Raw genomic sequence first — 24,564 nt, 5'->3', positions numbered from 1 at the left:
GCATTGATTTTCTGTTATCATTTGAAGAAAACTGCTGCAGAATCGCATCGAATGCTTGTCGAAGCTTACGGTGAGCATGCTCTTGGTAAATCACAGTGCTTTGAGTGGTTTAAAAAATTCAAAAGTGGCGATTTTGACGTGAGAAACGAAGAACGTGGAAAACCACCGAAAAAGTTTGAAGACAGCGAATTGCAAGCATTGTTGGATGAGGATGACGCTCAAACTCAACAACAACTCGCGGATCAATTGAATGTGACACGAGAAGCCGTCTCCATACGTTTGAAATCCATGGGAAAGATCCAGAAGATGGGAAAATGGGTTCCACAACTGAATGAAAGACAGCAGGAAAATCGAAAAACCACTTGCGAAATGCTGCTCGCCAGGTACAAAAGAAAGTCATTTCTTCATCGGATTGTGACTGGCGATGAAAAGTGGATATATTTTAAGAATCCTAAGCGTAAAAGATCATGGGTAATTCCAGGCGAACCATCGACATCGACTGCAAGACCAAATCGCTATGAACAGAAGACAATGCTCTGTGTTTGGTGGGATCAGAAAGGTGTGCTCTATTATGAATTGCTAAAACCTGGCGAAACCGTTAATACTGAACGTTACCGACAACAAATGATCAATTTGAATCAAGCTTTGTGTGAAAAACGACCAGAATATCAAAAAAGGCAACACGAAGTGATTTTGCTTCATGATAATGCACCATCACACACAGCAAAACTGATCAAGGAAACGATTGAGGCATTTGGTTGGGAAATACTTTCGCATGCGGCTTACTCACCAGACTTGGCTCCGTCCGATTACCACTTATTTGCATCGATGGGACACGCACTTGCTCAGCAGCGCTTCACTTCTTACGAAGATGTACAAAAATGGCTAGATGACTGGTTTAGCTCAAAAGAGCAACAATTTTTTTGGCGTGGCATCCACAAATTGTCAAACAAATGGAAAAAATGTATAGCTATCGATGGGCAATATTTCGAATAAAATATTTTTTATCATTTTCATAAACGTGTATTTTCTATTAAAAAATTCCGGTTTTATATTTACATACCTGATATTATTAAAATGATAATATATTAGATGTGGGAAAAAGTTCGTGGCTTTTTTCCCGTTACATCTAACTTTTTCCCACACTTAATATATTAATAATTTAATATGTGTGCAGTTTTAATAATAATTTTATACTTATTTATTAGAAACTATAATTTTTAGTTATTGTTAATAACATCAGCAACAGAATTTCAGTTGAGAAAGGGCAAAAATTTTATTTTTATATAAAACTCATTAAAGTACAAAGGCCACAGTTTTCGAAGACTTCAACGAATTTTTTTAGTGTTTCTTCTTCCAACTTCTTTCTTTTTGTAAGCACGTAATTCTAAATTAAAATATTTGTAAAAATAATGAAGTATTATGAATAAGCGTATAAATTTGTTATAATTAAAGATATATTTATTATGTTATACAACGAATAATAATATTATTATAATGAAATACTAAAAATAATGTAATAAAACAGGAATATGGAGAGAGATAGCTTTAGAATACAACAAAAATAATTAACAAAAATAATTAATAATAAGCAAATAAAGCAAGACTAAATTAAGATATAGAAAAAACTAAGTAAAAATATAATAAAAAAGCAATATTATAAGATATGTGCGTAAAAACTAAAAATAAGTAGAATTATTGGGAGTATAAATAAGTTTCCGCCGTTTTTAATCAAAAATTAAGCATTTATTGTGAAAGAACGATACATAATATATATATATAATATATATATTTTATTCAAAGTAATGGCCATCGCTAGCCATTACTTTTTCCCATCTTTCTGGTAGCATGTGGATACCGCGATGGAAGAACGCTTCATCTTTTGAGGTTATCCAATCATCTATACAATTTTTGGTATCTTCATATGAAGTGCTGTTCAGACCATGCATCATCGATCGGAACAAGTGGTAGTCGGAAAGAACAATATCTGGAGAATACGGCGGATAGGGTAGAACTTCCCATTTGAGTGTTTCTAAGTAGGTTTTGACCGGCGCAACATGTGGGCATTATCATGCAGGAGAATAATTTTGTCATGCCTGGAGTAGTAGTGGGCGCGTTTTTCCCTGAGTGCTCGGCTCAATCTCATCAATTGTATTCGGTAGAGAGCCCCAGTAATGTCTCGTTCGGTTTGAGCAACTCATAATACACGACACCAAACTGATCCCATCAAATACACAACATGAGTTTTTTTTCCATGAATATTCGGCTTTCGATGTTGAAGCATGGTCAGATGGTCCCCATGATTTCCTCTTCTTTGGGTTATCGTAGTGGATCCATTTTTCATCATCAGTAACTATACGATGCAAAAAACCCTTTGGTTTATGCCTGGCAAGTAGCATTTCACATGTGAAAAATCGGCGATCAACGTTTCTCGGCTTCAGTTCATATGGAACTCAAGTCCCTTGCTTTTGAATCATTTCCAATGATTTCAAACGATATGAAATTGTTTGTTGAGTCTACTCCTAATGTAAATGCAAGTTCTTTTTGCGTTTGGCACAAATCTTCATCCAATAATGCTTCCAATTCCGCGTCTTCGTACACTTTCGGCCTTCCGCTACATTCTTTGTCTTCAACGTCAAATTCACCATTCTTAAACTTTTGAAACCACTCACGACAACTTTTCTCACTTAAGACAACATCACCAGATTGCTTCTACAAGCAATCTACGAGCCTCAGCTGCAGATGTCTTCAAATTAAATCAAAAGTTCCCACAAATGACGCTTATTCGGCTCAAAACTCGACATTTTCGTACAAAAAAAATATATGATGCTGATACAAAATCGCTAATATTTCAAGGTTATGGTTACCGGATGTCCAATCTTACGGTATGTCGTTTTACATCAAACAATTTTAACTATAGTTTATTAGTGGCGTCGTCTTTTGCAAACGGCGGAAACTTATTTGTACTCCCAATAATATATTAGATTCAAAATTAACACTGATATATTTAATAGTAACAATATCATTAGCTTATGTCGTTTTCCATGATTTGAGCTGTTACAAGGAAATATGTATGTATGTAGTTATATGTATGTAGTTATTTATGTGTGTAGTTATTTATTATAAAAGATTAAAGAACATTAAATCTTATAAATCAAATATTTATGAGCGACGATCATTTATATAATTTCAATTTTTAATAATTGTGATTTATTTATGTAGTTAATTTCTTTTACATGATTATGAATTTAAAATAAAAAATATTTCAATATTTAATTATATTCGTATTATTTCATACGAATAGAAATTTGCATGCAACAATTCATCATTCTCCATAAACTAACGGAAAGAAGTCCAAAAGTCAGAGACGTATATGCTATATTGTATACATCATGCAGTCATAAATATAAGCTTTCAAAGCGGTTACACAAATAAAAGATTAACTTTATTCTTGGTTCAATTTGCTCATTATCTAATTCTAAGAATTAGAAAAAGATAAATAGTAAAAAACCAAAATTAAAATTAATCATACATTGATGAAACATCATGGCCTAAAAGAAAAAAATGATAAATGTAAAGAATTTGAATTGAATTTATTTACTTTTATAAGATTTTTGTAAAAATATACATATATAATATAGTTAATGATATCAACCAATGCTGTTAATATATTGATTTATCTATATAAAATCAATTCGTAAATTTATATTTTATTATATGATATATTATTGTTAAATATAGTGTATATTTATAAAAAAAATTACTTAGATTTTAAAATCTCCAAATATTTAAATGTCATCTCGAGTATGTGATATGTGTTAGAATGTTTTATAATAATTGAATGAAAAATAATCTCTATATAACCGAATAATCATAATATCTTGTCTTTCATCTTATGTGAATAGCTCCAAAAATGATGAAGAAACAATATTAAATGCACCATATTCACAACAAGTTAGGAAACGATAATAACTTACGGTTAAAATCTTTTTAACGAGATGTCTTTTACATGTGATCAGAAAAATTAGCTATTCGTAAACCTATAGTATGTCCAGTGCTTCCATCATGATAAAAGGCTACAGTTTAAAAAAAAAATAAAAACATGTTTAAAAATATTGTTTATTACATATATCAATCGAAAATTTGTCATTGTTTGTAATTTGGAATGCAAAACGAAATTGCATTTATAGAAAAATATTACAGATTTCTGAAGATGATGCTTTAATTTACTGAAGAATTGATTGTTTGTATTCGTATTGGAGGGTACATGCCTATTTCATAATTTCTTGTCTTAAACATTTGGTAAAGTGATTTTCCATCAAGTGTTCATCATATCCTGTGTCTTTAGTGGCCTTTCCAACAATTTTCTAAATTTCTTCTAAATTTTATATATTCATTGATCGTAATAAAGCACATTATTATAGAGAGCACTATGATAATTAATCGTGAATTCAAAAAGAAATTCATCTTTCTACATATTTTCTGTAATAATTCGAAATAAATTTGAGAATTGAAAGATGAATGAATCAGAATCTTCTTAAATTTTATATTAAGAAATCTAGTTGAGATAACTCTTTGATATAATTATTATAATTAATATAATATTATTCTGATAACAATAAGAAATCTAATAGATCTTACCAGAAATATTGTATCAATCAGAATTTCAGATTATCTCAATTAGCTCAACTAGAATTCTAATAAACTTTCTCGACTTTTGATGGCACTCGATTTCAACCACAAATTCTTTTCTGTGTAACTAATAGTCTTTGTTAAATATAATATTCATTGATCATTACCATAATATCGGTAATAATTAATTTTAATTTCTTCTTTGGAAAGTGGAATTGTAATCGACATATATTCAAATACTTTAATCATTGGATACCACACATCAAAATTTGTCTCTTGTGATAAGAATTGCGTGAGATTCCAAAATACAGATACGTCGAGCTGACGATTCATCATCAAATGAAATGCATCATCAATGATTTTAGCACAATTGATAACACTTATATTCTCATAATGTCCAGCAAAATATTTAAATATTTTGTAATGATGCCCCGGATTAATAAATCACATTTGATTACAGTAGTATCCTATTCAGTTAAAAAAAAGTACTTTATTAAACTGTATTATAAATTTTATGAGATTGACACTGAGAGAAATACTTCTCTCGTTTTTTTATTTTATCTTCTTTCTCACATTAAAAGGAATTCATACATACATATGAAGAAGATGCATTCGTACGTTTCATATGTTTAAAACACTCATCATGCATACTTTCATTATTAGTGCAACGTCAAATATCCGACTTAATGTGCAAATATTTGCAGAAATATCTTTTACTTATTTTTATAATTACATAAAACGTGTAGAATTTTTCCCAACTAAACTTTTCCTTCCTTTTCTTTCATAATATTCATATATGTAAATTTGTACTGAAAGATTATTTAATTGTTATTACCTTTCATGTAGCGAGGAAAACTGAAAATTAATGTCTGATAGGCTAATGATTTCCACAGGATTCACATTAAAATGAGAATTCAGATGAAGAGATTCGTATTGATTCTGAATTATGAAGAGATCCAAAATTACAGAATTATTGAAGCTCTAAAATTAAAATTTCATAATTATGCATAAACGTTAAGATAAAAAATATGTCCGCATTGTGAGCTAATAACGTATTATTACAGCTAATAATGTATTATTACACATTATATACATGTACATGTTTGTGCATTATTATTAAAATTATTTTTTACAGTTTTCATAATTCAGTTTAGAAATCTAACCCGTGTGAATCCATTTATTAAAATATGTTTTCACATAATTGTCATATTATATGCCTTAAATTGTAATATTTTTTTAACATTTAATTGAAAAAATTTTTAGGAGTTTTTTTTACAAAAATTTTTATATAATATTATTGTTCCTATTTAAAAGTATATCGTCACAAATTTCAGATAATATATAGATTTTGAAAAAGATATGATCTCGGATCTAAGTTTCAAATATAAAAATGGTATACATTGCAGAGATATATTTTTCATATATTGCGATATTAATAAATATAAAAACCTTAGCAACAGCTTCTTCTCTGAACATAGTAGTAAAACCGTCGTGTAATCATCAATGAAACCACCAACTTCTACGCTTAACTGTATCCAATGTTTCATTATAAATAAGATTGGCTTCCCTAAAAATTATTATAATTAATCTAACATGCAATTCTTTGTTTTTCTTGAATAAAACATATTACTTGTTTTACATTTTTCTATTTAATTTGTTTTTAATAATGTGTATAAGATATTTGACATTTTAAATTATTTATAATTCTGTATATGATAAATTATAATGAAACCAAATTATTGTATTTTATTAGATTCAGTTTGACATTAAATGTGTAATGTAATATCTCGTTAAATATCCACTTTCGTTATTAATTTTGTTAAAAAAGTGGATTTTGCTTTTCGTATTTCTTAATAAAATACAACAAATGTCTAACTTGATATAATTTATATAATGTGACAGATGCAATTGCGAATAAAATTTATATTAAATTTATAAATAAAATAAAATTTATAAATATATGAAATATATGAAAAAGTGTTTTATAAGTAGATGTTTAGTACAGAAGAAGATATCACTCAGTAAAAAGGGTAAATATACTGAATAAGTGAGACTCCCATAACCTTGATTTTGAGTCATAGGAAAAGGCTCCTCAATTCGATACAATTATCAAAATTATTTGAAGGCGTAAAAGACATTTCCTAATTACTTCTATTTTTTAAATAGTCTGTATATATTTTTAATCATACAGATTCTTTTAATTATTTATACAATTTTTTTTATATTTTAAGATATTTAAAGATATTTTATATTTTAAGATATTAAAAAGAATTATTAAAATGTCAATGTAGCATACGAAATATTTAATACTTTATTCTAGCATATTTTGGCATGGAATAATGTGAAAAATCTTGCAATTGTTAATTTTCTTATAATCATATTCTGGTTTTTTTATGCACAGCTGATGAAAAAAAACACAATTTTAGAAAAAAAATACAATTAGAATTATTCCATATTTATTTCAAAATTTAAATTGTATAATAATTGTACGAATCACCTTGTATGATAATGATAATTATTAAAATTTATAAATTAATAAATTTTAAACTTTTAAAAAATTCAATTGATGCATATTATTTTTTCGTTTAACATATTTTATATTTAAATATATGCATTACGTATGAAATATGAGTCCCCATTTCGATATGTCGTCTTGTGATAAAAATTTGGAATTGCAATGTGATTCATTTTTGGAATATTTATCTCACCAAATTCAGATTTTAAATGCAATGTAATGTTGTTTATGATTCTCTGTACAAACTCAAATTTCGGAAACTGCTGTTTTGAACAACATTCGCATCACAAAGTAATGTTTTCATTAATTTTAATGGATTAATATTGTCATAACTATTGCAATTTGAAAAATGGACATTGGAGGCGTAATATGGAAGTATGTGCGTAATGAATCACTATAATTGTCATAGTTTTTCTGTAACTGTGTCGGCATGTTTGATAAAACTGAAATATAGCGAGGATATTTTATTGAAATATTAAATGTGGTCTTTAATTATGGTTTGTCCCAACAAGGAAATAACTGTCTCATTTCATTCCATTCTTGTGGAACTATCAACAATCTGTTACAACAATTATTTTAATAATTATTTTAATAATTATTATATTTGCTTTAAATATAATCATACAATAATGAATCTTTACAATTTGATTGAATTCAAACAATATCATTAAAAATTACTATAAGAAATACATTTTGAAGAAAAATAAGAAATAATTATATTATAAATCACATCATATATTTTTAACTATTTATCATTTACTCACGGTATTTTCTGTGAAAACATTTTTAAAGAAACTGTCTTCATGATTTTCTACTAAATGACCAAAAAATTGTATTTTGAATGTGTAGAGCCCGAAGCAACGTATAGAGTAAAGGAAATCCTAAAACGTTCGTTTTATGGGAGTATTTATATCTATTCAATACGTAAATTATGCCGTGCTTTAATTAAAGTTGTATTCGCACGACTTAGTGTTGACACTTAGTGTCAGCTCTAATTGGTGCAAATTTATATAGTGAGTCGATTGTAAGATATTAATAGTTGTATTAGTTTCACCGCGAAAAAGAAATGAGTCATAATCATTTTTTGAATCAAGCATCTTTTTCCAAATGTTATCAATGTGTTGATGGATTAGATTTATATAGTCGAGGTGTGCAGTAGTGCACTGATATCACTCTTTAAAAAAAATAAAACTAACATTGAAAATGTATGAAAAAATAATTAAAAATTATCATTTAATTGAATCATTACGTTCTTAGACATATTCTTAGACATTTAATTTTTAATCGAAAACGTTTTTATAATTTCATTTAAAAAATTATGTAATGTATACATTTCAATAAGGTATTATAAGAACTTACTCTATAAAATAAAATTGTACTAATAAAACATAATTCTGACTGTTAATTTATACATTTGTGTAATAATAATAACAAAACATGAATGCTGCATGAAATATGAATGCTGATAATAAGTTTTCGATTGCTGCGATCTTATTTCTTTGAAAAGTTACACTCGATAATATTTATATAGTATGAGATTTCATAATAAACAAAATGTCATCTAAACAATTCCTTATTAGAACATGCTATATACATATATGACACTCGTTTCGAAACATGGGGAATTCCAAGTTTAAACTCTCTTATTTTTCACAATAAAATTATTTGCAGATTTTAGATTTTTTTCTCATTAACATCCATATATTAATATTCTTATACAGATACTTATTATTAACATCAAAATCATATGATTCCTCTACTAAAAAAAAATCATAATTTCATTTTTTTAAATAGCCATACTCTTCATGTAATCATAAAACATTAACTTTTTCGAAAATTAATTTTACCTCTATTCGCACTATCAAGCCATACAATTTTTGTCTGAACATATTTTTGATTCGATCTTGTCCTGCGACAAATCTTGTCCTGTGAAAGGGGTAAATTAAAATGGTACACCTGTATATTTAATGTTATTATAATAAATTATCATACTTAAATAAAAACTGTTTATCTTTTATTGTAAAAAATACAGAATGAGTATATTTTAAAAGTATAAAAAATATTAGTTCGTGCAATAGATGTTAAGTTGAAAAAATCAAGCTTAAATGAAAGTGATTAATCTTCTGGTCTGATTGACCTGCCACACATTTAACGTTTCGTATTCTTCAATGCATCTAAATATTGGATCAGGTTTAAATCCTTTGCTCGTACATCGCTCCAGAATATCAGACACTTTAACAGTTTTTTTATCGCCAGCAAGTTCTCGTATTAGTTGGAAGATCCTGTTGATCGGATCTTGTTGCACGTTTTTAGTGCGTTGTTCGGAGTAATTAATTGAATGTTTGGACATCTCTACTAATCTGTTTGCTTCTGTTATATCATCCTTATCAACTACATTCGATAATCGTAACCGTGCTAATGCCGTCGACAACCGAAGGATAGCCAGTAGATTTCGAGCGGAAGTAAATGTTTTGTCGTGGCTGTTACGCGCCTCTTTCCGCATTTCCGCGTAAGAGTCTGCAAAAGAATGATATTTCAGAAATCTACCAAATAATTTTTAGTACATGATGACAATAAATAATATTTCGTATCCCTTATTTGTTACAACCATGATATCATTCTATAAGAAAACAAAGCGTTCCAGAAAATCAGTTTGAATGTTTATTAAAATTTTGAAACATTAATTTTAAAATGTAATTTTAGTGTTATAATTCATTATAAAGAATAAAAGTATGCTTTAAAATATGTTCTTTTTTTCTCTTTACGTTTCTATTCTTTATCTGCAATCAACTCAAAGTGATAATTTTTTATTTATATCATTATAGGAAGAGATATGTATTAAGGCATAATGATATAATAAAATTATAACATGAATTGTATATACACACCTACAATATATTCTGTTAATTCTTCCGACACAACAGGTTCTTTCGTTTTACACAAATTTATGTATTTTCTTATCAATTTCATATCTATAGCTTCTGTTTCCGTCGGAGGTTGCGAGCAATGTTGATGAACATATGTGATATGTTGCGCGAGTCTATCAAAAGAATACTTATTCATTATCATATAAATATCATAAAATATGAAATTAGAACGACTTATGTTTAATTAGATATATAGATTAAGATGTCTAAAGCGTCTGCGATTTGTAATATTAAAAATAATATAAGAGTATTATATTTTTTTACTTTTAATATTATAAATTACTTACTTAAGATCATTACTTCGATCTGCGCGATCTTGAATAAGCCACAACAAATCAAATCGTGACAGCAATGCGGCGGGCAATTGAATATTCTGCTCGACTGTTCTCTGTGGATTGTATCTGCCATATGCTGGATTGGCAGCGGCTAATATAGAAACTCTGGCGTTCAAACGGGCCATTATTCCAGCTTTAGCAATAGATATGGTCTGTTGCTCCATCACTTCATGAATTGCCGTTCTATCCGCATCTGCCATTTTATCAAACTCATCGATGCAACACACTCCCTGATCTGCCAATACCAAAGCTCCACCTTCCAATACCATCTGACCTGTTAAAGGATCTTTCATGATAGCAGCGGTTAAACCCACACCGGATGATCCTCGTCCTGTAGTATACTGCGATCTTGGAGCTAATCGCGTAATATAGGATAATAATTGCGACTTTGCGACGCCAGGGTCTCCCATCAAACAAATATTAATATTGCCTAGAAACAATAAAATTATCTTAATGTCTATTGATATTTTAATATATCAAAGTAGATAAAAATATTTTTAGGTATCAAAGTAGAGATAAACGTTAAGTTGTTAAATCACACAGTAATATCTTTACCTCGAATTTTAATATCGCCTTTCTTCTTGTCTGTTCCTCCAACCAGAAGCAGAAGCAATGCCTTCTTAACATCTTCAAGTCCATAAATTTCAGGGGCTAAAGAACAAGCCAACTTGTTATAAAAATCATCTTGCATAAGCAAACCTAATTCTTCATCGGTCAATTCTGCATTACTGTCGTCTGCGATATCCGTGTTATTCAGGCATACCACTTTCTGAAATTGAATAAAAAATAAACTTTGCATCAAAAGACTAAGATTAATTTGTGATGTGTAGAATTGATATATTTATTCTTACATGGGCATCCAAGTAAGTTTCGCTGGAAAGTGCAGGCCCTGCTCTAGCACTAAAACCTGTTTTTAGAAAAGGTAAAAATACACCAGTCACAATGACGTGATCCCCAGGTAGACAAGTTCTTGTTGTTTCGCCTCGACAAAAGATAGTCAATGATCGAGGTATGTGGCCAACTGGAACTTGCTCGCTCTGTAAAATACACATGTCAGCAATTTAAGAATGTTTGTAAACTTGTAAAATTTTTATCAAAAAAATATGTGAACTTATAAATTTTTATTTGAATATTTATAAATTTACGTGTTCTTGTATTTTTATTTCTTGAAATTTGATGAACTTTGAGCCCTTTGTCTGCAAATACAACCTGCCACCAGATTTATTTACGCGGCATCCATCACTTGGACATGTTCGTATAGGCATAAAACTTAAAGAATGTACCTGTAATAATCAATTATATAATATAAAAAAAGAAAATATATTTAAATATTGTACAAATTGCAAAATATATTATTTGAGCATAGAATATTGGATGTATAAAAGAGAAACAATATCAGCTTTCGTACTGGCTGGCTCACTTCCGAACCGCATTCGTCACATGTATACGTTGCCACAACTATCATCGGCTTTACTTCGGTCGCTTTAGTAACAATACCTCTAACTGTTACTAATTTCCCTATCTTATCTGCCTTAATATCTCTTACTGAGTACGCCTTTGCATCAGAGAAATCTTTGAAGTACACTTCACTAGAAAGTATAGACATATCTATGAATCTAGATTATGTTGTTTCTATACAAAGAATGTCGAAACGTAAATTAGGTTTTCTTACAAACGTCGCATCAATTCAGGAGCATAATTAACTTTCGCAGCATTTTGAACACCTGGTGCTATATTACGTGCTTCCAATAATAATCGATGTTCTGTGTATACATCCAAGGAATCTTTAGGCAGAACAATTCCTTCTTTGAAGTCAGGCAGCATTTCTTGAACCAGCTGTATTAAAAAATTCATCATAAATAATTTCTATCTGCTGTAAAATACATAAACTTATACATGCATTAGTTTACAGTAAATCAAATTTAAGTATTAATATGTCTACATGCCAAGTATAAATCTTCTTATTTTAAATTATCTTGAGAGTATTGGCAATAATTTCTATACGTACATTCAGGACTAAATTAGTATATCTTCTTGTATTATTAGTGATAGACATGGCTAATTCATCATCGTACGAGTGTAAATCATCCAAATCAATTTCGAAGCTAATTTGTTCACGGTGTGCTATTTTCGTAAGCATATCTCTATATTTGAAGGTTTTTTTTCCTGTATCATCCATTGTCACAAATTCCAGGAAGAAGGTCTTTATTTGTTCTTAAATAAATATTTGGAAAATTTATAGGTAGCATTATCAAAACTTTAATGTCGATTATATAGTCTTCTCCACAAATTCTGAGAACATAGACAAATCTTACCTTTGTCTTTAACATAATCTCGTGATACTTTAGTCGTCATTTTTTATAAGTTAATAAAACGCAGCCTTACTTAAAATTTACTTTATAAAATGTTTTTTTCTCAATTGATCTCAACTAAATACGAATATGTGGTTAAATAACGTTATGCCTCGACTTCGCGCGCAAATTATGAGCATAGATTGTAAAACATGTTGAAAAGAAACTCTAAAGAAATAAACCGGATTTTCAGTATGAACTTTTCGACGATTCGTATTGATCCGAATTATTGGACAAATCTATGATAGTCATGAGACTAATGGAAAACTATTATTGCATAATTAAATTAATATTCTTATGTTTATTTGTTTTGCCTTCTTCATTTTTTCGTTTTGAGTAAAAACACGAATAAGTGTATTTTTATTAAGATTTGAGGTGGATAGAGGGGAGGAGGAGGGGTTATTCTAAATAATTACCTAAATTTTTACATTATTTTATAATATTTAGAATTTTATGTAATGTTTATAGAATTTTTCGGAATTTCTGAATAACTGTTTAATTTTTTAAAAAATTTTTCAAATTTTTAAAGGTTCTACAAATTATTTCTTAAAAAATTATAATAAAATTATATGCACCTCATGGTGAAAGAGATATCGGAATGAATTTTTATTTTGTCTTTTTTCCAAAGAGATCATTCTGTACGAGTCTTCAGATGACTAATTACAAATATTGCAATTAAAAAACGCTATTCATTAAATTGTATTCATGTAGTATTTTAATTGCTGTAATTTCAGCATAAAGAAATTCGTTTTCAACTAGAGGTCTCCATAGTCTCCTATCGAACCTTAACCAAAGAAGAAAAGTAAGAGAAAATAGAAAATTGAATATTTTTATTTAAACGTTATGCTGACAAGAAAATGTTTTCTCCCATTAGTAAGTTTATGCTTATATATATATATTATATATAAATTATATATATTAAAGAATTTGTATATTAAATAGCATTAAAGAAATATATGAAAGTTTAAATGATACATTTTATTCAAACGAATATTACAGAATTATCTTCGCCTAAATCGTTCCAAGGAAAAAATTTAACAGGAACCGTACGTCTTATACGTGATTTAGCTGCAGATATTCATGCAAATATACAGCAATGGAATAACCTTCATATTCAAGGAATTACTTATTTAAAAGACATAACACAAGAAAAACATAATAAAAATTATTCTAAGATTTTACAAGATTTGTGTGATAAGTTAGAAAATATTTGTGATAATCTGGTAAATTTTTCTCTCTTTTTTTTTTTAAGAGCATATACATTCTTTTACTACATTATTTCATATTTTTACAACTTTACAGATTTAGATTAATATTATTTTGATTTAATTGATGTTTTATTGAATTTAGAATTATATCTATAATTTATTAATATAAATAACTATTAATAATCTTATTTTTAGGACGGCATAGTTAAAAACTTAGATCATATTAAGAATCAATTAAAAACTGTATCAACCTTAGAAAAAACTATAGATAAATTATTTACAACATGGCCGACAACAAGGTTTGGTAAGAAATAACTTAAATAACTAGATTTATAATCTAGAAAATATATACTTTACACAGCGTTTGCTATAAAAAGATGTTAAGTTTTGATTGTTCTTTGGTTAACGTAACTAAATTTTCAAAAATATTACAAATTATATATCATATAAAAAGGCTATTTAAGCACAGTTAAATGCATTATAGTTTATATTGACAGGTTCTGCTATTGACAGAATAAAAGATCTGTCAATATAAACTGTTAGTAAACTGTTGAAAACCAAGCAAATTCTGTAAAAAATACAATTGATGTCAATTTGTTATATGATATTTTGTTTGAAATATCCAGTAGCAAATTGTTAGAACTTTGCTAACATTTTATTTGCTAAAAACTTATTTGTATATCTTATAATATTTTGATATTTTGATTACATAATTAAATTATTTGATAAAACTATGTTATAATATTATGCTTCCAAAATGTTTAGGTGAAGTAGCAGAAACTATATATGAAGCATATTATATGGAAGTCAAATTGAAACGCAAATTACTCGAAAATGTTGCTCACAATTATACAGAATCTTGGAAGATGCTTCATCTAGCAGCTTGGGTGTACGAGCCTTTTATAACTGAAAATTTAACGATTTTATTAGATTCATTGCTTATTGAAACTGGTCACAGATGAGAAAAACTTCTAATTAATATACTTATATAAAGCAAATATATAAACGGCTGGAAAAAAAAATTGCAATTTTATTTATGTCAAGAATCTAGATTAAAATATAATAGATAGAGCTTAAGTATATTTTGGTATAAATTTATATATGTGCGCTTAAGTAATTTTCGGTCTTGAATCTTAATTTAAAACTGTAGAATAGTAATATTGCAAATTAATTTAATGATATTAACGCTAATAGATATCTTAAAAGTTTATAAATAATTTATTGCGAAAAATATCCTTAGCCAAAACTTGAACCTTAGCCAAAACTTGAATCTTCTCTACGTACCGTAACTGATATCTTTACTAATAATAGCAATTCGCAATTAAAAATATCCAATTTTATTTGTATCGAATATCGATACAATATAGGCTTCGCATCAATAATTGGAAATATCGAAGTCCAGAATATCAATTCAAGATGTCGATGTTACGAAATATCGATGCTACAGTGTCAGTTTCCGCCATGCTTATTTTAAATCCCCTCCCTCCTCCGACTTTATTCCTCGTTCATACACGTGTTTTTGTTGATATTGTTATATTACTAGAAATATAATTTGATATTGCTTAAAAAATGGGTAAAGCGAAAAAAGTCAAAGTATCTAAAGGCGAAACTAAAGAACCGAAAATTGGTTTGGCGGATCAAATAGAACTTGAGAAAGAAGTGAAAGTAAAAAACCGGCAAAAAATCAGGCGTCGAGCTGATGAAGAGGAGGTTAGTTTCAGCATTTACTTTATTTACTGTATTTGTTTATTACATTCTGTTTTTTGAAATCAAATAGAAATAATTAAGTTCTTTAAAAAACACATAAATAAATAAATTTAAAATACACAAAACTACAGAAAACTTGGAAGTGATGGCATTAGACTGCATTATCAAAATCTTTTTTATTTTTTATTTCAATTGCAATTTATGCTGTTTCTATTTTTTTTTTAAATAAAAAAATTCGAGAGATAGTTAAGTCCTTTGGAAAATTTTTTATCTCACTCTTACATTTTTTAATTTTAATTTTTAGTATATAGCACCAACTCTGACGAAGAAAATCTTGTCGCAAGCTAGGCAACAGCAGCTAGAGATCGAAGATGAGATTGGTCCTAGTAATCTTGAGAAACCCAAAAAATCAAAAGTGAATCTTGGCTCTGATTTCAGTGACGATGAGGATCAATCTAGCGATGATGGAGAACCAGTAGAGGATGTATATTACGAGAACATTAACATTGATGAGGACGATGAGCGGGCATTACAGATGTTCATGTCAAAGGATGCAGCGCCCATGAAGACACTGGCAGACATAATAATGGAAAAATTGACAGAAAAAAAGACAGAAATCGAAACACAGTTCTCTGACGCCGGAACTATTCAACTGCAGGATTTGGATCCACGGGTAAAGGCGATGTATGAGGGTGTCAGAGACGTCCTGGCGAAATATCGTAGTGGCAAGCTACCGAAAGCTTTTAAGCTCGTGCCCACCTTGAAGAATTGGGAGCAAATACTTTATATCACAGACCCAACAAAGTGGTCTGCTGCTGCCATGTATCAGGGGACAAGGATATTTGCTTCAAACTTGAAAGATAAGATGGCCCAGAGGTTCTACAACTTAGTCCTGCTACCACGCATTCGGGATGATTTGGCAGAATATAAAAAACTAAATTTTCATTTGTATCAAGCGCTGAGAAAAGCATTGTATAAACCAGCTGGATTTATGAAGGGAATTCTCCTACCACTCTTAGAATCAGGAACGTGCACACTCAGAGAGGCCACTATCATCGGATCTGTGATCGCAAACAATTCTATACCAATTTTACATTCTTCAGCGGCTATATTAAAAATCGCAGAGATGGATTATACGGGCGCTAACAGTATCTTTCTCAGGATCTTCTTAGATAAGAAATATGCGCTTCCATACAGAGTAGTGGACGGAGTAGTGTTTCACTTTCTTAGGTAAGATATCCCTTACTTAAAAAGTGACATAATTTCAATAATTAAGTTTCTCAGAAAAGAAGAAGACTATTTTTTGATTTGACAGAAAATTATTGACTAATTAATTACTATCGACAAAAAGAAATATATTCACATTTAATAATCACAATTTTTAATTGTGACTATTTTTGTGAAATTAAGTTCACTTTGGATTAATAGAATAATGTTTACTTAATTCATTCATGGTAACATCATATTTTTTAATTGTACTACTTTTGAAGTAGGAGAATGATATATAATAACAATAAATTTTAAATGAAAATTATTAAGAACTATGTTCATATCAAAATATATTTCATTAGGTTTGAAAGAGACACAAGAGAGTTGCCAGTACTATGGCATCAGGCCCTCTTAACGTTTGTACAACGATACAAGAGCGATATCAGTTCCGAACAAAAGGAGGCTTTGCTAGGACTACTGAGGAAACAGTCGCATCATTCGATCACTCCTGAAATCAGGAGGGAATTACAACACGCGAAATGTAGAGACATAGAAATTACAGAAACCAAACCAGAACTAATGGATATTAAAGATACATAATGCATCCAAATAGTTATTGTATTAATATTTGTAATTATAATGTAATTATAATATGAAGGTATCAGATTATATATTAGAAATTGAGAATTATAAATTGAAAATTAGAATTTTATAAATTGAATAATAAAGACATAATATTAAATGTATATAGTGTCTGTAAAAAATGATTGAAATTAGAAATTTATACTTTCCGTATAAAATTGGATGTTATGCACATGAAATAGTTCAATAAGAGAGATTAATATTTATATTTAACAATTTTGTAGTTTATATGAAACTTTCCTCATTTTAATTTTTTAAAAAAGTTTACTTTTCATTAAAATAATTTTTTATTCAGATTCTAGTTCTAATTGTTGTTGAACTTTTTTGTATCACTTTGGAATAAATTTTTTTTCATAATTTTTTCATTTTATCATTAAAAAACATGTGTAATACATCTTTAATCCGTTTTGTTTTGATTATTCTGACAGTTGAATTCTTCTGTTCAATTCGCAATCTTCAATCTCTAATGTATGATCTAATATAGATTTTTAAAAATATGAGAAAAAAACATTAAAATAAAATTTAAATATCTTAGTGAGTCAAATGATTTGCAAGAAAAGATTCGAATTGTTGTGTAAAAATACATTTGTATTTGGTCCTATACTTAATTAAATACTTTAGACTAATATTTGCATTATTTTTACAATTGTTACGCCATAGAACGAAGAATGTAATGTACTGGATAATATACACAGCAGTCACATTAAAAATCACATACATATATGCAATTACATAAATTATATTAAATATATCACTTTTATCAATTACACAACTTATAAATATCACGAATATATATTATAATACTCTCGTAATACACATACACGCGCGCGTGCACACATATTTGACAGATGCAATAGAAATTTCCATTTTTGAACTTAATAATAATTTAATTGTATGAATATAAATAAGGAAGCATAGCGCAACTCGAAAAACAAAAAGTGATTTAAATTTACTTAATATTATGCTACATTAATTCGATTCTTTTGAGACATTTATATCTCAGTTTTATCTTTAGGACTGAGAACTTTGTCTTCCTGATTCATACTTGCATACTTTGAATCCAGAGCAGCATGTTGATCTATAGAAATCGTCTTCATTATTTTCTGCTCGGACAAATAAAGATTTGTATTAATCAGAGGCACTTCAGTTGTACTCAATTTAATTACTCTACTTTCAGATTCCTTCTCTGCCTCTGATTTCTTTGAATTTTCCCGCAATTTCGAACAGGTCTCGCTGTTTGCGTCGTTGGCGTCTTTAACAAGAGATTCGGGTTTCTTAGTTAAATGATCGCTCTCTATTTTCGTGTCATTCACACTTGCTTCCCTATCAATGTCTCTCTTCTCGCGTTCGTTGTTCTCCAGAATGTCTCGACGAATCACGAGAATCTCCGGTTCGCTCTTATTCAATGATGGAACGATCATCTTTTCTAATTTTGATTGATTCATCATTTTCAATGCTATAGGTACAAAATATTTTTCATCGTACTTTTCTTGCGATTTGTCCGACGCATTCACAACTTCATTCGTAAGAATCTCTCTCTTCTCTTGCTTCAATCGATGATTATTATTCTTTTTAGCAAGTTCCTCTTCCATAACAGATCTTTGTAGAACTCCTTTTGTCAAAGCGTTCAAAATAGGTCCCTTCATATTTTTGGAATCATTAAATTCTATTTTTTCTACTTTCGTTTTATCTTGTTTTTCTTTTTGTAATAATTTCTCTGGTATTTCACGATCAATCTCTTTAATAAGAAGAAATTTTTCTGGTGCATTTTCTGATATTTTCTGTGGTATTTCTACATTCTTATTTTGAGAAACTTCGCGAAACACATCTAATTTTTCCTTATTATTTTCAACCGCGATATCCATATTATTATTCTCATTTCGAGGCTTTTCATGCTTTTCATTTAATTTTATTTTGTCTGCATTACTCCAATCCTTTTTCAAAATTTCTTTATTATTTTTTTCGATAATATTCATCTCATTCTTTATACTGTTTTCTTTTTTACTATTTTCTATCAAATTATTTTCTGGCAAAATATTTTCTTTTACATCAATTTGTACCTTTTCGTTTTTTTTAGTATCTCGTCCTTCGCCATTCTCTGTTTCTCCCTCTCGAATTCTTGCTTTTGTTCCTTGATATCCTTCAGAATCTCCTTTTGTTCCTGCATCATCTGACGTTGCTCCAATTTATGTTTCTCCAATGTTTTTCTAAGTTGTTCATGTCGTTCTACAGCTCTGGCATTAGCCATATCTCCATCAGCTGCCAACTCTGACTCCTCCTTTTTTATTGCATCCAAAACGAGATTATCATTCTTCTGTAAATCCAATGATTGCTCCTTTTCTTCGATTATCTTTATCTTTTCTTCCGCTTTCAAAGTAACAGGTTTATCAATTTTAGCGTTATCAATATTTATAGCAATCTGTGCTTGTGCATTTAAATTTTCATTTTTGATTGTTTCATCTATATTTTTTATTTCTGGTACAAGAGAGCCTACTACTATCTTATCAGACTTTTCAACATTTGGCTTTTCGCTGATGATACGTTCAACAGGTATTGGTGGTTCTTGTCGAACGTCTTCCACTTTCAGATCTAATATTTTGTCGATAACATTTATGTCAGGTAGTTGATTAATTTTGTCTGTAATATAACATAAAATTAAGAAAATAATATAAAATGAATGTAACAATAAAAATGATAGATTTAATAAATTTAAATAATAATTTGTACCTTTCGCTCTGGGAATAAGTTCCAGACTATTGGGAATGTCGGGAATGATATGTAAATCATCTTTAATTATTTCTAATGGTAAATTATTGATTTGAACGAGCGGCTTATTAGTCACCGCTAATTTTGTGTTTGTAGACTTCTCTATAGCATATAAATTGGCGTATGTACCGAGGATCATGATCCAAACACCGACGATTAAAATGCACTAGATATAAAATATATATTATATTATAAATATATATTATATTATAAAAAGTTAAAAGAAAAAAATCGTGAAACTGAGGTTTACAGGAAAGGACTTTACCTGTGCTATAAGTCTTTCATTAGTATTTTTGCTGCTTATGGAGATAAAAAATATTGTCGGGAATATTAAACAAATCATCACACCAATCGTTGATCCCACAATACCAAGAACAAACTCTATGTTCGGCACTAAAATACCGACGATCAGGGAAATGCTGACTATCGCGATTGTGAGGCATCGAAATCTGAACTCCGATAGATAATTGACAGACGGTTCATGAGTATACACCTAACATAGTAGTAAATTAGGAATTCTAGCAGTATATACTTATGCTCTAGATTTATTTACAGTATATACATACCCGGCGAAATAAGAGAGAATTCAAGCTCGCACGACATGGAAATATGACTAGAGGAAAACTAAACGCAACCGAAAACACGAATCCCAGTTTAATCAATTCTGATGTAATACTAGGTTCGAAACTCAATAAAATATTTCCTGCAAAATATAATAATGATAAAGGATAGTGAAGTATCAATTTGACAAGAGATCTATTCTTTTCTTTTCTAAACTTCTTGCATTTCTTGCATTCATTTTTCGTTTCTTTTTCTTCAAGAAAAATAAGCAAAAAAGATAAACGATTTAAAAAGTTTAGCTTAGAAAAGAATAGACCAAATAATTATAAGCTGTATATTATACAGCTTTATTGAATTACCTGTGAATGGTTGGGTACAAAATGCAATGTAACCGAACAAGCCAACGCACATATATACAAGTGTACATATATTTAAAGCTCCTCTTACAACGTCGTTCATTTTCTCTAAGGATACATTCGGAATGGTTTCGTATATTTCAAACAACTGCGTTTGACAGAAAAGAGCCATAGAAAATATCGGTAGGCATTGAAGGATGCCGGCTGGTCTCCAATAATTAACATTGTTAAACCAATCTCCCATAAAAATATGTAGAGTTGATTCGCCCATAATCTATCAATTAGAAAAAAAAGTATATTAATTAGTGCTTATGAATCTTATAGCGAATCCATTATATTAAATTAGTGCATACCAAAAAAAAGCTGCTTTACATGAAAATATTATAGTAAAAATAAATGTAACGCATATAAATATTTTAAACGATTAAATATTCAATAATAATATTGTCATGTTATTAATAGAATATATTTATATTATTCCAAAGTTAAAATCGATTATAGCCATGTATAAAAATGTTTAGACACTCCATTAATTAGCGTTTTTTTAATTTCTTAATCAGCATTTTAATAATTTCTTGAAATTAGCAGCCGAGATATTATTTTAAATTTATTGCGTAATTGTATTAAATGCTAGTATGTCATGGTTTAAAAAAGTATGACCAATATCGATTGGCCTTCATAAATTAGATACAATATTTATAAGTTTTCTAACTTAACAAAAAAAAAATCCATAATCGAAACTATTCTTCAAAATAAGATTTATAAATTGTGATTATGAAAGAATGGGGACAAATATTAAAATTGCACTTGCAGAATTAAATTAAATAATTTCTACACAATTCTTTTGATAAACTTTATTAATTTTCTGCAAATGAATTTTGATATTTGTCTCCATTTTTTCATAATCAACAATTTATAAGTCTTGTTTTGGCATATTAGTATGTCATTAATACAATTATGCAATAAATTAAAAAAAATATGTATCTTAACTAATTTCAAGATAGAATATATATATATATATATATATATATATTATCGTATTTATTTTAATCTATGTACTAAGAATTATGGTTTATAAAAGTGCTAATAATTTTAGACATAGCCGTACTATATTACTGCTTTTAAATATTTTGTATAAAGTAACTTTAATATTCACTAATAAAACTCTAGTGCAGTGCAAGTAACTGAATTCATCATTAAATGAACATGATTTATATTAGCTAAGATATGGAATAAATTGTACTTTATATATTATACCTTTAATACAAGACAGAGATAAAAGACAATGGTAGCAGTGCAAATACTAGACAGACTGTCAATGTTTCGAAGCAATCCCAAGGGTAAAACTATGAAGAGTCCAGTGAAAATTAGCAAACTAGTGCGAATGTCCGCCGGATTCTTGCTCATCATCTTGCAGATTATCTGCGGTCCCAGATCACCAACAACAACAAAATAGGCAATGCAAGTACCTAGCATAAAACCAATAATAAATAATTCTGCCAGAAACTTTCCCATGTGGCCAAACGCGTGGAAGGCGAGTAGCTCAAAGTTGCGTCTTCTCGATATCACAGCTGACTTGACGAGGAAATAACAGGCCAATCGAGACAAAGTACTGCATAGAAGCAGCACCAGAACAGCCAGTACTATACCACATTGTTTAAAGCAGAAGGGCATCGCCAGAACGCTCACACCTATGATGCTATTAGCGAGAGTCATCACATGCGACATTTGGGAAATCATTTTGAGGATCATTTGGAAAATCTGGCCTGACTGTTATCTGTATTATGATTTTTCCTTATCTGGCGCAGTGCGACAGGTCTCTTTGAGTTTCACATCTCATTGAGCCTCTATAATCAGAAATGACCTGTTAATGACAAATGAAGTTGCTCGATATTAATTCTCTGGAGCTGATGTGAAAATACATGATGCTTTTCAAATACATAAGCGACACGATGTAACATAGATCATTTCATCTTTGTATATAGTGTAAATAAGAATGTTATGATTCATTGTAGGTCAGAAATATAGATAACAGAGTATGTTCCATTTAATGAAACAAGTCAAATGTTGTTCTATTTTTCTTAGCATCACATTCTTATGAATCACAAAGAAGGAAGCTTATGATCGATTTAAAAAAATCAAATGATAAAAATTCATATGTAAATAAAGATAAATACTTTAACAAGAATAATAATCCAAATTTATAACTGTAACAAACAATGACAAAGAGATAATTGTATAGATTCAATAGATGTCAACTCTGGAAAGATCTAGGATTTAATTGAGTGAATCCAATAGATCCACGTCAGCTCCACAACGTTACCAAAACAAATATCTTACTAATAGAAAACATTGTTGTTCTTCAGCGTGCAAAATGAATTTCACATGCGAGTAACTGCGCGGCATTAATCAGTTTTTCTTCCAATTCCAATGTGGATGACGAGGTTAAACTTGGTCGATACAGTTGTTACACATGAAGGATTATTTTGCGCTAGTCGCGCAAAAATCCTATTCATTTTTCTGCTATTACATTATACGTCACACATTAGTGACAAACCGGATTTAACGACAGAGAAATTAAGATGCCGGTTTTTTAGAACTATCAGTAGAACCATTAGAACCATTAGATACCACCACCTTGGATGCATTGGATGTCGTCATTCGATTTCAACATGAAATTACAATGATACGCACACAGAACATATACTAAGGATACATACAACACGCACATAACTCGCATATGAGAGTAATTATTTATTAGGAAATATATTTAATCCTGAAATATTATTTTTTTATATTAATATTATTCTGGATGAAAGTTCATACCACATAATTGAGAATCTTTTTACATTTTTTTCTACTTTATAGGAGGAGGGAGATTGTTATAACTAAATCAACACTATTTTAATGAATTATGTTAAACATATTAAAATATTATTTTAAGCTATCAATATTTTAATAATAAAAATTACACTTAAAAAGAGCACTTGGATAAAGGTTTACTTACAATAACATTTTAGTGTTAATTATATAAAACAGATTAATTTGTGTTCATAATTATTCTTGAAAATTTGATAAAAAGAATTTTTGTTTCATAATATTTTTAAAAATTGTTATATTTTAAATTTACGAAAATTTCTGAAGAAAATATATTTAAAATTTTTTCAGATTTTAAAAAACTTTCTTCAAAAATTTAAAATAAAAAATCTTACAATATTTCAGAATTTACATATATATATATATACATATATATATATATATATATATATATATATATATACTTGACGTATAATGTATGCTATAGAAGTTATTACGTATAGTAAATATAGAACCGGAATTTACCTAATAGATGGCC

General features: G+C 28.8%; 4 protein-coding genes across 4 annotated transcripts; 2 read left to right on the top strand and 2 right to left on the bottom strand.

Moving 5' to 3' along the window:
* Positions 1–9,248: 9,248 nt before the first annotated feature.
* Positions 9,249–12,764, bottom strand: LOC105621346 (DNA replication licensing factor Mcm7). The gene is made up of 10 exons (XM_012202812.1): positions 12,725–12,764; positions 12,418–12,623; positions 12,082–12,245; positions 11,818–11,998; positions 11,555–11,692; positions 11,261–11,446; positions 10,965–11,178; positions 10,362–10,839; positions 10,036–10,187; positions 9,249–9,664 (listed from the first exon to the last, which is right to left on the bottom strand). Exons 1-10 carry the CDS (start codon positions 12,762–12,764, stop codon positions 9,249–9,251), a joined length of 2,175 nt encoding a protein of 724 aa, XP_012058202.1.
* An 805-nt stretch (positions 12,765–13,569) lies between these two features.
* LOC105621348 (cyclin-dependent kinase 2-interacting protein-like) lies at positions 13,570–14,988 on the top strand. The gene is made up of 4 exons (XM_012202813.1): positions 13,570–13,633; positions 13,760–13,983; positions 14,164–14,272; positions 14,734–14,988. Exons 1-4 carry the CDS (start codon positions 13,618–13,620, stop codon positions 14,928–14,930), a joined length of 546 nt encoding a protein of 181 aa, XP_012058203.1. The 5' UTR covers positions 13,570–13,617; the 3' UTR covers positions 14,931–14,988.
* A 549-nt stretch (positions 14,989–15,537) lies between these two features.
* Positions 15,538–17,484, top strand: LOC105621345 (bystin). The gene is made up of 3 exons (XM_012202811.1): positions 15,538–15,678; positions 15,980–16,905; positions 17,247–17,484. Exons 1-3 carry the CDS (start codon positions 15,538–15,540, stop codon positions 17,482–17,484), a joined length of 1,305 nt encoding a protein of 434 aa, XP_012058201.1.
* Positions 17,485–18,096: 612 nt separating this feature from the next.
* LOC105621343 (putative sodium-coupled neutral amino acid transporter 10) lies at positions 18,097–22,949 on the bottom strand. Its single transcript, XM_012202809.1, is given in 7 exon segments — positions 18,097–19,595; positions 19,598–20,163; positions 20,254–20,458; positions 20,558–20,785; positions 20,859–20,995; positions 21,213–21,483; positions 22,467–22,949. Coding segments are annotated over 7 exon segments (2,967 nt in total). The 3' UTR covers positions 18,097–18,518.
* Positions 22,950–24,564: the final 1,615 nt, after the last annotated feature.

Source organism: Atta cephalotes, assembly GCF_000143395.1.
Source record: "Atta cephalotes unplaced genomic scaffold scaffold00033, whole genome shotgun sequence".
NCBI lineage: Eukaryota > Metazoa > Arthropoda > Insecta > Hymenoptera > Formicidae > Atta > Atta cephalotes.
This window is presented reverse-complemented; position numbering and strand designations above follow the sequence as displayed.

Excerpts from the sequence above, each read along its gene's own strand:
- LOC105621346 (XM_012202812.1), bottom strand. The coding sequence starts at position 12,764 with ATGACGACTAAAGTATCACGAGATTATGTTAAAGACAAAG. Across the intron at positions 11,179-11,260 it reads AAACTTACTTGGATGCCCAT|AAAGTGGTATGCCTGAATAA; the intron begins GTAAGAATAAAT and ends ATTCAATTTCAG. Across the intron at positions 10,840-10,964 it reads AGGCGATATTAAAATTCGAG|GCAATATTAATATTTGTTTG; the intron begins GTAAAGATATTA and ends TATTGTTTCTAG.
- LOC105621348 (XM_012202813.1), top strand. Across the intron at positions 13,984-14,163 it reads AAAATATTTGTGATAATCTG|GACGGCATAGTTAAAAACTT; the intron begins GTAAATTTTTCT and ends TCTTATTTTTAG. Across the intron at positions 14,273-14,733 it reads ATGGCCGACAACAAGGTTTG|GTGAAGTAGCAGAAACTATA; the intron begins GTAAGAAATAAC and ends CAAAATGTTTAG.
- LOC105621345 (XM_012202811.1), top strand. The coding sequence starts at position 15,538 with ATGGGTAAAGCGAAAAAAGTCAAAGTATCTAAAGGCGAAACTAAAGAA. Across the intron at positions 15,679-15,979 it reads GTCGAGCTGATGAAGAGGAG|TATATAGCACCAACTCTGAC; the intron begins GTTAGTTTCAGC and ends TTTAATTTTTAG. Across the intron at positions 16,906-17,246 it reads GTAGTGTTTCACTTTCTTAG|GTTTGAAAGAGACACAAGAG; the intron begins GTAAGATATCCC and ends ATATTTCATTAG.